Here is a 12117-nt window from a genome sequence, read left to right as displayed (position 1 = left end):
AACATTTCATTTCAATTCCTCTTTGCTCTCCTAGGCCTCCTAACCATTCCTTTAAAAAGAAATACATGAGGTGAATAATTTTGCCCTGAAATGTTAATTGTTCTCATTCAAGACAGTTGAGGGAAATAAAAACATGGTAGTAGGTGATCTAGCTCACAGAAGAGAATAGTTTACGCTACCCGGCATCTCCACGACAAGTCTGAAAATGATTGCTAGGTAACAGAATGCAGACCTCAAGATTCCTGGGGGAAATACCTGAGGTTATTTTGCTTTACTAGAAGACATTATGTTATATGAAATCATATCTACAGCCAAAGGGAATGTTTAATAATCATGTACATTGATGTATTCAGGGACTGGAGACTTGTGAAACAGGCAAAAACCATTATCTTGATATCAAACTGGGCAGAATTGGGTGTACGTGACTCATCTCTCTTGAATTCACCAACACGACATGAGAACAGAAAGATAAAAGTAGTTACCTATTGATTATAATACCTTCAAGAGCCAATGCAGGTCCTCTGATTCCCAACGATCCACTTTCTTCTTAATAAGCAATTTATTTTGTAAAATTGCCTCTACTCCCCACTCTCCTTCATGCCTGTGCAGACCCAGCAATTTCCCAACATAGGCTGACTACTAGTAATCAGATGCTGGGTGTGTGCCAGAGGCTTTACTCATGTTCCCTCATCTAGTCCTCATCACTAACTCGATGAGGCCAGGACATTTTCAGACGAGGAAACACTGATGAGTGGAGGTAAGAAATTTGCTCAAAGTCATCAGTGGAAAGGTCAGAAATGAGACCAGATATGTCTGCTACCAAATCCTATGAACTTAATCATGGTGTCCAGCCCCCAACAAACCACCAAGACCCCCACCCCAGTTCAGATGAAGACAAAATATTCATATGAGAAGAATGTACTCAGACATGGGAATGCTGTGAGAGAAGGCAAAGGAATTGAGAGGAATTTCAGGCAGCTATGTTTGGTCTTCTTTCATTGTCATTGTCGCAGTGAATTGTGGCTGTCTAGTTTCAGTTTGGGTTACAGTACTGATGCTCTTGACCTCTACAACTGATCTCAGTGAGGCAGCAGAATGTCCATTCACCAGTGTTCTAGTTTGCCCTACAATTAAATTCCAAAATTGCAATATTTGTTACATATCTCTGCTTTCATAAGAAACTAATAATTAAAATGGTGGCTGGGTGTCTTGGAAAAAATCTAATCAGTTATTCAGAAAACTTAACGTTGTGCTCCCCCTCTCCTGAACCACAGTTAATTTCAAGATTCCAGTTGCTCTAAAGGGCATGTCTATATTGCTGCACTATCTTGTTTCAGAGCTTTAAAAATCTTGATTATTAAAGATTCCTGTAAGGACCCTCTGTGGCCTCTGTTATTTTGCTATCTAAGGAGCTTGAGAGGATTCAATAGCTTTTAAATGCTACCCAAAGCAAACTAAAACCCTTTCTCTACTTTAGATCAAATGTGGCAACCACAAGGAAAAACCTAAAATCAGGCACACTTTACAGCTGCTGAGAAAGCCCAACAAGTGTATAGTACTTGTCTACCAGACTAAAGGGTTGTTGTATATCAAGTTCCTCTGGAGGCAACATCTAAGGAGAAAACATCTAAAGAGTTTTATCCACATGCAGTATGAATGATCAAAATACTCTTACTATATGAACCAAAGATTATATCACTCACCTTCACTGCCTGACACATAGTAAGCACTCAATAAATACTTAGTAAATGAGTATTTTTCCTCTATTTCTCTCTTTGTCAGAGCACCAAGCATAGTATCCAACACAAAAAGATATTTAATATTGTGGTAGAAGTTCATTTTGCTCCAAGCAGGCCCAAAATCAAAATATGCAGACTTTCAAGCAAAATAAACAAGCAAAAACTCTTCTTTCCAGAAAGGTATTCACCTCAGGATCCTATTAATTAGACAAATTGTCAAAAGATGAAATACAGTGTAATTTGCAAAAAAAAAAATGAGATGCATATGCAACTTTCAGGGAATTGCATAAAGTGAGATCACTTGTAAGTCCATCTACTTACCCTCCTTGAAAAAAGAACATTGTCTAGAATGCCCACAACAATTCCAGACTTGGCATCTCTCTTCCCTCTCCCCGTACCTCACTCCCACTTACTTCCCCCATTAGTCTGCCAATTCTCATGTGTGTCTTATCATCAGAGAAAGCATCAGCTCTTCCAGGAAACCTTCCCTCATTCCCTAAACCCAAAAGCACCCTGTCCACATCTCTGTCATTAAATTATTCCAGTGTTTTATCATTATTTATTTACATGTCTTTCACTCAACTAAAACTCTTCTTGCTTATGGAGAAATAAGTCAATCTGCTCGATTTCTCTATTAAGATTGGAATATTGTAAGTTCTCAAACATTTATGGAGTGAATGAACATATTGCTGACATAAAAACACAGATGTTAGGGTGTGGTTGGTGATCACACAGAGGTAAATTTAGTCTGATAGTGTAAATGGAAGCAGTGGGTCTTCAATGGATTTTGAAAGGCTTGATGACTTTGATGTAGCTGATGCAGGGATACATGGAAAATTGCAGAAAAGAGGGAAGGAATGAATCAAACCTTGGTACTTGCAAAGGAATTGCAAATGATGAAGAATGAACGTTTGCCACATTGCAGGAGAGACCATGAACACGGGTACAAGTGCAGAGAGACATGAAAATGACTTAGGAGATTCAGTCCTCCTGGTCAAAGATTTTGTCTTTGATCTAAATCTAGACTATACCAGCTGCTACTAGGCATCATGGCCTTGTCATCACCAACATAGCATTTGCACAGCAAGCCTGGCATCTCTCATTCCAGCTTTTCGGTGTCATGTAGAAGGACAAAGCATTTCTTATCAAAAGCATGAAGAAGCTCCTTTAAAAGCAGATACAGCAGGAGACTCTCAAAGGCAGCCTCTTACCTGCTGGTTTTGGTAGGCTGTGACCGTGGTAAACACTGTCTCAGGGAAGTTGAATGTTTTCACGCCATCCCCAACAGGGACAGGTTTGGTGGGCGACAGGTCACTGCTGAAATCCTTGCGGATCACATGAACCCGAGGCTGGTATTTGTGCATAGAGTGCAGAATGATCTGAAATGAGAAGGGGCCATGTTATGCCAGAGTTGCTCAAAAGTCCCTACATCTTTTCAAACTCTCATGCAAATGCAACCACAGGAAAGAAGCACTATAGGAAGAACATGGATTAGGGGGCTGGGATGTATAGGAAACTAGAAGTCAGTGTACTTGCCTATGGCAGGAAGGACTAAGTGACTGGATAGCACTACATGGACCCAAACAGCAGAGTATCCCAATCATGGGGGGTGGGGTGGATGTGGTATTGCCTTAATTGGACCATACTGAATAACTGTCCCAATACCAAAGACAGCACTCTGCTAAAAAGTCTCAGAATCTCAGGGATCCCTGGGTGGCTCAGGGGTTTAGCACCTGCCTTTGGCCCAGAGTGTGATCCTGGAGTCCCAGGATCAAGTCCCACATCAGGCCTGCATGGAGCCTGCTTCTCCCTCTGCCTGTGTCTGTGTGTGTGTGTGTGATTAATAAATAAATAAAATCTTTTAAAAAAAAAAAGGGCTCAGAATCTCTATGTGATAGTTGCTCCCTCTTTCACATTTTCATCATGGGCTCATGCTATCTTTACATTCTCTAAGCTGTTATCTACACTTTGTTACCAAATTTATTGCCACTCTCTCATATCCTGTGAGTGAATGGTGTATGTGTGTTCTTTCTTCCTTGGAAAATTGTCATTTCCTTAAAGACAAGAGCCATGGTTTTAGTTATTCCATCTTCCTGTAGCACCCATCTGGATGCTGGCATTTAGTGAAAGTTCTATGTACGCCTGGCCATGAAATATAAATTAATAACATCAAGTGCCCTAATGATACCTGGAAAGTTTTAAGATCTATTCTTCTCTTAAAAATAGATACATTTTCTTGACAAATCAGCCCAAACCATCACTTCAATCATTTCTTTGAGTTTATTGTCCCATGAGTCATTCTACTGAATGTTGTTATTTCCTTCACCATTTTTAAACGTGTCCTGTGTTTCTGCCCTCAGACTCTCCCCTGTCTAGACTGTGGGTCCCTGGAACATGAGAACTCTGATAAACACAACCCAATGCACAGCAGACATTTGCTAAATGTTGGATTTGTAATAAATGAAATTTCATGGGAGGAAAAAAAAAGAACGTATGCTTATACTTAAAATGATTCAAAGTGGCATAGAGATTCTTATTTTACCTGTTTGAAAAAGCCTAGAACTAGTCAGCTCTAGAGCCAAAAGGGAGGAAGAAGGAGATGGATGGGATTCTTTGACTCACATGTCCTTGATCATCCAACTCATTGTTGGTCAGCTTGAGTTTGTCGAAACTGACCACCTGTCTCATCCAAGTGTCTCCAGAAGCTAGAGAATCAGGGTGTATATAAACTCTTGGGGGCACAGGGGAGTCCGCGTTGCCAGCCACCATCCACTTGGAGCTGTGGTACACATATCTGAGGTGGAAAGGAAGAGAGGAGAAATCAGAGACAGAAACAGAGAGGGAAGAGAGGCCCAAGAAGCCAGAAGAGACAGGAGGGGGAGAGAGACAGAGAGAGAGCAAGATGGAAAATAGTAGGGATTGAACAGAGAATACAAGACAGCAAAAGAGTAGCATAAAGAACCAGGGACAATAAGATAGAGATGAAAACAGAGAAGGAGGTGGGGTGGGGGAGGGCAGCAAAGGGTTGTGGTTAATGATCAAAGCTGCTGCCCTCACAAGGAAAACATTCTCACAGTCCTTTTTCTTTCTTCTCCTTCTCCTTGCCTTGCACCCCTGTGTGCTCACAGGCATCCTGAATCCACGTGTCTAGCTATGGAAAAGGTATTTTACTGCAACCTTTCACCTTTCAAATGCAAACCATATAATCTGTTGGCCACTTGTTCAGGATTTGGTTCCTTATTAAAAACATCTTCCATATTGTCCTATAAAACACAGCCATGTGCAGAGACCCTCCAAGCCCCTCACTTGTTAACCATTTCCTTGCTGAGAATCTGAATTTTGAGGCATTTCTGTGAAAATGGAGACCCTTTGCCTCAGTGCAACCATTCCCAGTAACACCACCAAGTCCTCCCAGTTAGTGTTTAGTGTTTCTTTGATGAACCCAGTTTTGAATATCACCATCATCCACATTCTCCCACAAAGCCACTGGAAGTGATATGTTGTTAGTAGCAAAGGAGGTCAGTTTTCTGGAGTTTGTCGATTGCCCTGCAATTCTAAAGAGAGTTCTCTATGGTTTTGGCACATCCTTGCTTCTCACTTACAAAGAACCACACAGGATCTGGATGCTAGTAAACAGAGGCACTCAGTCCAAATCACAAGATCCTCTAAAACTGATTGGAAGCATCTCTTGTCCTAAGTCCTGCATCCAGATCACTTCTCTCTTAGCTCTCTCCCTCTGCCATACTAGCGCTGGCATTTCCCATTCATTCATTCATCTCTCCCCTCCTAATTCATAGAGCTAGCACCAAGTTCTCAAATATTTCAAGAATAAGACATGATTCACTGATCTGATTGAAATCTCAAGAGACTGGTTAAGTCACAACTTGTTTCAAATAAGACTGATGTATATAACCCATCCAAGAGACATAGACATTGTGTTGGACACTTACTATAATGACTTTGAAGGAAAGTTATTTAACAACTCACTCACAATCCATATTGATAAGCAATAATTCTGTTTCACTAAGCGTCCTTCTTGAAATCTTACCCAATTCTCCTCTTCTTCCCTTCCATCATCCACAAGATAATCCATCAGATATATGATTGAATATACTGCACTGGTCCACTTCTCCTCTGCCTCTCCAAAATAAATCATCTCAACTCACTTAGCATTTCATAAACCAAATCATTCAATGTGTTAATCACTTTCAATGTGAACTGAATTAACTTTAGACTTAATCCATTTGATTTTTGCAACCCTGACAGACACTATACAATCCCACTCTCTACAGAGATGGGGAGGGTTCCATACCAAATGATTACTAAGTCCTGATTTCCAACCATGAGTGACTACTTCCCACATGGCGCTTTGCTACAAGCTATTGGTACTTCCTCCATCCTTGTTCCCTGTATAGTATACGATACAGTGCATTGTTAAAATACACTATGTTTAAACTAAGGAGTTTAAAGAACTGTCTTGGAATGATAATGGAATTACCTTGGAATGGTAATGTCCACAATTCCACACCCCAGAGTCATCATTACCTGTATCTTTTATTGTCCACAGGCACAATGTCCATTGCTATGTAATACTGCTGGTGTGGATCCAGGCCAGTGATTTTCACTCTCATGGCAGGAAACATCCTCCTATGAAGGGGAATAGGCAGTAAGCTCAACAATCACAGAGGGAGAAGGAGCAGGAGTAAAGGCTTGGAGAGCTTCTTCTTATGAAGAATGATAAGCAAACCAAAGTTCAGTTCCTCCAATTCTCAAAGTTGCCTGCTTTTTTACACTTTGGAAATTATTACTATAAAATATTCTGAGGACTCATTGTTGAAATGGCACCTCTTCTTGCCGCTTTAAGGATCTTCCCTTTATCTTTGGAATTTGCAAGTTTCACTAGTAAATGTCAAGATGTTGAGCAGCTTTTATTGATTTTGGTGGGGGGGGGATGTCTCTATTTCCTGAATCTAAATGCCTGTTTCCCTTCCCAAGTTAGGAAAGTTCTCAGCTATGATTTGTTCAAATACATATTCTGGACCTCTGTCCCTTTCGGCGCCCTCGGGAACCCCAATTAACCTTAGATTTTTCCTTCTGAGGCTGTCATTTATTTCCCTTAACCTATCCTCATGATCTTTTGTTTTTCTCTTTTTTCCTCAGTTTCCCTCCTTGCCATCAACTTGTCTTCTATGTCACTCACTCGTTCTTCTACCTCGTTAACCATTGTTGTTAGGACCTCTAGTTTGGATTGCATCTCATTTAATTGATTTTTAATTTCTGCCTGATTGGATCTAAATTCTGCAGTCATGAAGTCTCTTGAATCCTTTATGCTTTTTTCTAGAGCCACTAGTAGCTTTATAATTGTGCTTCTGAATTGGCTTTCTGACACTGAATTGTAATCCAAATTTTGTAACTCTGTGGGAGAGAGGACTGTTTCTTTCTTTTGAGGTGAGTTTTTCCTTCTAGTCATTTTGCTCAGTGCAGAGTGGGAATGGCACCTCTTCTTAACTTCTTAACTTAAATTGACCTATTTGATGACTCACACACTTCCAAGAGCTCCTACCACGCCCTGATTTATATTATTAACCTTTAATGTGATTAGATTGATAATGTATGTGTATAATACATACATTTCCTATCAGATTATAATATTCTTGATAATGCTTACACTCTTACACTTAACATATTTGAGTAACTTATGTTCTTATTACTCAAGTAGCTTATCACAGTTGATTGTAGGTGATGATGAAATATTTTTGACTGGTTGAGTCTATTTAAAAGTAATCTCTCAAGAAAAGAAGAAAAAAGGAAGAGACTATCAATCTCCAAAGTACCAACAAAGTTGCAGGGTTTTTTAATGCATAAAACTGTAGAAAAATTTCTGCAAGTTCTCAGGCTGTCAACATATGTGTCAGAAGAGGACCCTGTGGAATAAGGAGCGAATACCAAATGAATTCTAGTGGCCTCTGGGCAATACCTTGTTTCTACCACAATGGCTTGTTAAACTTGCCAAAGCAAGCGAGGTCAGGATACGGCACTTTACAACTACTCTCATAATTGAAGAGGAGGAGAGGGAGCAACCCAGAAGAGTATTGAGTTTCAAGGGTCTAGAATAAAATTCTCCATTTTTCTTTAACCATAAAAAAGTAGAAAAACATCAAGCTCTTTTGTATGTCATTCATTTTGGAGTCAGACATAAAAAGTGCTCAGTTCAAAAATTTGGATTGCATGAATGTGTTCTAGGGTACTTGTACACAAAATGCTGCATTAAGCTTAACCATCTGGGGCCAGTTAGTTGAGCTGGGCAGGGCACAGTGCTAATGAGGTCAAGGTCACAGACTTGATCCACATACAGCCTAATTGGCTTTGCTCCATTTCACGGCCATAGACCATACTCTGACCCCAGACAGCCATCTTGCATATGTGCCCTAGTTGTTTACACATGGGGCTTTCTGTGCTAGTCACACACTGCATTGCTCACTGGAAGCAACTCAAAATGCAAATGTCCTGTGGTAGTAGGTTAGTGGCATAATCATATCCAGGTGGGGAGTGGGGGGGAAACACAGAATTTAATGGGAATGATGGCTAATTCTTAAATATTACCAAAGAATAATATACAACCATTCCTTCTTTCCTACTTTATAACTTCTCAGAAGCTTCTATTGGTATATAATTCTGGATATTCTACCTCTAGCCTCACAAGTTTAATTACAAAGCCTTATATTTTTGTCTTATGGTGAGATAATGAAATTCAATGGTGGATTTCTCATAATGACTAAATCTAGCATTCACTATAGGTTAGGCACTTGAATCCACATTAATTCTTTCCAAAAACTTGGGAACATTGGTCTATATATATTTACATTTAAACCAGTAATTCCTTTCTTAATAACAATGACTTATGACTGCCTTGTATTTATAAATGGTTGGAGACTACCTTAACAGGGATGGAGAGAAAGTCCTCTCACTTGCTATCTGAGGTAACAAAATGTGGGTCCTCTCAGCTATCTACATAGGATGTGTTACACTGCAAGAGATGAATGTCTTTCCTTCATGATTCCAAGAAAAAGGGTTAGATGTTTTTAAATTCAATACCTGTTTTGTCTGGAACACTCACATGACCTTGAGTGAGGAAGCTACTGTTTCTTACCAATACTCAACTTCTAAATGAATGAGATGTGTGACTTTTGAAAAGTTACTTAACATTATCATCGGCTCTATAATCTCTAAGATGCCTTCTTGCTTTAAAATTCTATGACTACATTTGAATTCTCTTCTTAAAAATTTACCAAAAGTTGCTTTTTCTTTTTGCCAGTATTTTAGCACATAATATCAAATGAAGTCATAACACCCTAGGGAAAAATTAATCTTCCATATTCAAAAAATGACTATGTTTGGTTTTAATTTAATGGCTAAATTTAGGCCAGTTCTGTGTCTTCCAAACCCATTAATCCCTACAACCAACTCTGTCCATGGTGCTGATTTTACAGATTATATCGGTATATTAAAAGATTGAGGGTTCTGTAGACTGCAGTAGCTCTCAACCAATGATTACAGTTTGGGATGTGAGAAGAAGTAGAGTGTGGCTAAAATCTAAGCAAGAAAAAGGACAGAGAGTCATACAAAACTAATGAAACTAAGAAAATGAAAATTAAGATTAAAATTGGAAAGGACACCACAAAGGAAGGAAAAGGAAAAGAAACAGACGCGGCAGGAAGTGAAGACAAGTCACAGAAGAGAAAGCTTTCTTTGAATGCTTCTGAATTATCCCAGAATTACTTGAGTGGAGTTACACAGAGCAATAGCAAAGGCTGAGGCAATCCCATAAATAAGCAATGAATAATGTATCTAAACCTAAACAAAGGAATATGGCTAAAGAACAAACCATATATATTTGTATTCGAAATATCTGGGTAGACCCAGGTATAAAGTGAATCTGGAAAGACAGAGAGGTGGAAATGAAAACAGTGCAGAACAAATCTTGAAATGAGATCACAGGAGAGCTGTGGAAACCAACCCACTTGCCAAAAACAAAGAATAAAAACTTTGTCCTTGAATTGCTGTTTCCTTCTAAGCCATAACATCTCAAAATGTGGAATAGAAGTAGACTGAAACCCATGCAACAAAAGGTATGGTATTGGAAATAATTCCTCTTCAGAGTTGCTCCTCCTAAGAAGCCTTTTAATGGTTATATTCACTACCAAAACTTAGAGAAGGAAGAAGGTTCCAAAGGAGAAATAAAATGAACTAGATTTCAGGCTTATTTTGACCTCATGCTTTTGTGATGCCTTATATTGGGAGCTTCCTCTACATGCATTCAAATACTCCTTTACTTTAAATGTCTATGTTCATGAAGACAACCAATGACCAATCAGGTGGGTCCTTTTAGTCCTTGTGATGGGTTAGTCCTACATAGATTGGGTTTAAAACATGAAATCAGTATAACTGTTTTAGCTTTAATTATTCCTACACACTCAAAAGCTTAGTCCAAATTTATTTTTACTTAGATCATTTTGAGGGCACCTGGGTATCTCAGTGGTTGAGCATCTGCCTTTGGCTCAGGTCATGATCCAGGGGTCCTGGCATCGAGTCCCACATCAGGCTCCCCACGGGGAGCCTGCTTCTCTCTTTGCCTATGTCTCTGCTTCTCTGTCTCTAATGAATAAATAAATAAAATCTCTTTTAAAAATTAAAAAATAAATAATTTTTAGATTTTTTAATCCAAGGGCAAAAACTACAACCATTTCTTAATAGTGCAGACTTATAAATAGTTAAGACCACTGCTTTAGAGCCAGATAGATCTGTGTGGAATTCTGGAGCTGCCCTTTCCTATCAATGTGACCTTAGTCAAGTTCATTAACCTCTTTCAGCCTTTGCGTCTTCATCCATGTATGAGATTATACTATTGTATCTCGTAGGATTCCTGTGATGTCTAAATGATATAATATAGGTTGAGTACCCAGTATGAAACAGATACCTAACTACAGGAAAACCGAAAGCTGTCAATGAATGAATAGCTTAATTAAAAGTGTTTATTTCAAGCAAAATTGTATTTTAAAAACTTTTATCATCCTACATAGTTTTGCAAGAGTTTCCATCGGGTCACCTTTAAAGTTTTGTAATAATTTCAAGCCAACAATAAAGCAGGGCTCAGACACGAAACACGCCCAATTCTTACCAAAAATAAAATTCTTACAAAAACACCTGGCTGCTTTTAATGCCTTAGAAGATGCAACCTGTTATTTGGGAAGCAAATTTTTTCCTCTTGAAAACATTGGATGGTGAAGTACCACTTGCTTTGAAAATCTACCATTTGGTTCTTACGTACCACATCAACCTCTCTTATGAGCTGAAATACATTTGTAGGCAGAAGATGTTTGTGAGTGTAGAGGTGATTTAGAGGTTGTAATGGCCCTTGGAGGAAAATAGTAAAATCACCATAAACACAAGATCACTTTACCAAGATGTCTGCATGCAGAAAAGAGAGTACAAGTTGCTTTGGCTTCAGCAATGCTACCTACCACAAATAAGTGGAAAGAAAAATATAACAGCTCCTACTTCTGTTCTCCATTCTTGGAATCTGGCCATTCAAAGGACCTTGTCCTTACCTGCCTGCTTTGGTGATAATCATCTCAGTTCCAATATCATGGAACCTCTTCCAGAGGTCAGCACACTGCAGCTCCACCTGAATCTCTTCCATGGAAGACATGGCTGCAGGCACAGGGCCTGCAGCACCAGGGCCCAAGTCAGTGTGAGTGTCAAAGGAGCAGGAAGTACGCTCAGTGAGCACCTCAGAGTCTGAACCAGTGCTTTGCTCGGAATCTGCAAAATAAGCAATCAAGTTTTAAGTGAGAAACTGCTGAGCTTCCCCCTGCAACCACAGCCCTAAAAGATGTGAGGTTGGGTTGGGGGCATGATGGAGTAGGAAGGGGGTGAACAAAAGAAGGCTTAAAGCTGGGAAGCTCCAGAGCACAGCACTCAGGGTATTTTATTATTTTTTTTATGGTTTGTTTTGGTGATTTATGACCATCTTTTAGGTTTTGTGTTTCCAACATGACATCTGGCATTTTAGCAACAGCTGAAGAAAACTGGTCCACAAAAGGCAATATAAAGAGTACTAATGTCACCACAGTGAAGGGAAGAAGCCAAACCAGGACAGTAAAGTAAATAAATGCCAAATTAAAAAATGATAATAATAATTATAGACCACAGCTCCAAATCTAGACAATTTCACTGGGGGTGTGAGTGTGGGGGGCGGATTGTTCAGTGCTAATAATAACATGTTCTTTAATGTCATACCACTCAGCATCATTGCCCATCAGTCAGTAATTTTTAAACAAAGCTATTTTTCCTCTATATATCCTGGTCATCAAAAGTA

General features: G+C 39.3%; 1 protein-coding gene across 3 annotated transcripts in view; it reads right to left on the bottom strand.

The window, feature by feature from the left end:
- Positions 1-12117, bottom strand: part of TBX15 (T-box transcription factor 15) — a 109311-nt gene that overhangs the window by 39693 nt on the left and 57501 nt on the right. For all 3 annotated transcript variants that reach the window (XM_025994655.2, XM_072766776.1, XM_072766777.1), the window contains 4 exons: positions 11348-11561; positions 6285-6386; positions 4362-4533; positions 2951-3118 (listed from right to left, as the gene is read on the bottom strand). In XM_025994655.2, coding sequence (XP_025850440.1) covers positions 2951-3118; positions 4362-4533; positions 6285-6386; positions 11348-11561 — 656 coding nt within the window. The remainder of the gene's footprint in view (positions 1-2950; positions 3119-4361; positions 4534-6284; positions 6387-11347; positions 11562-12117) is intronic.

This window comes from Vulpes vulpes, chromosome 8, assembly GCF_048418805.1.
Source record: "Vulpes vulpes isolate BD-2025 chromosome 8, VulVul3, whole genome shotgun sequence".
Taxonomy (NCBI): domain Eukaryota; kingdom Metazoa; phylum Chordata; class Mammalia; order Carnivora; family Canidae; genus Vulpes; species Vulpes vulpes.
This window is presented reverse-complemented; position numbering and strand designations above follow the sequence as displayed.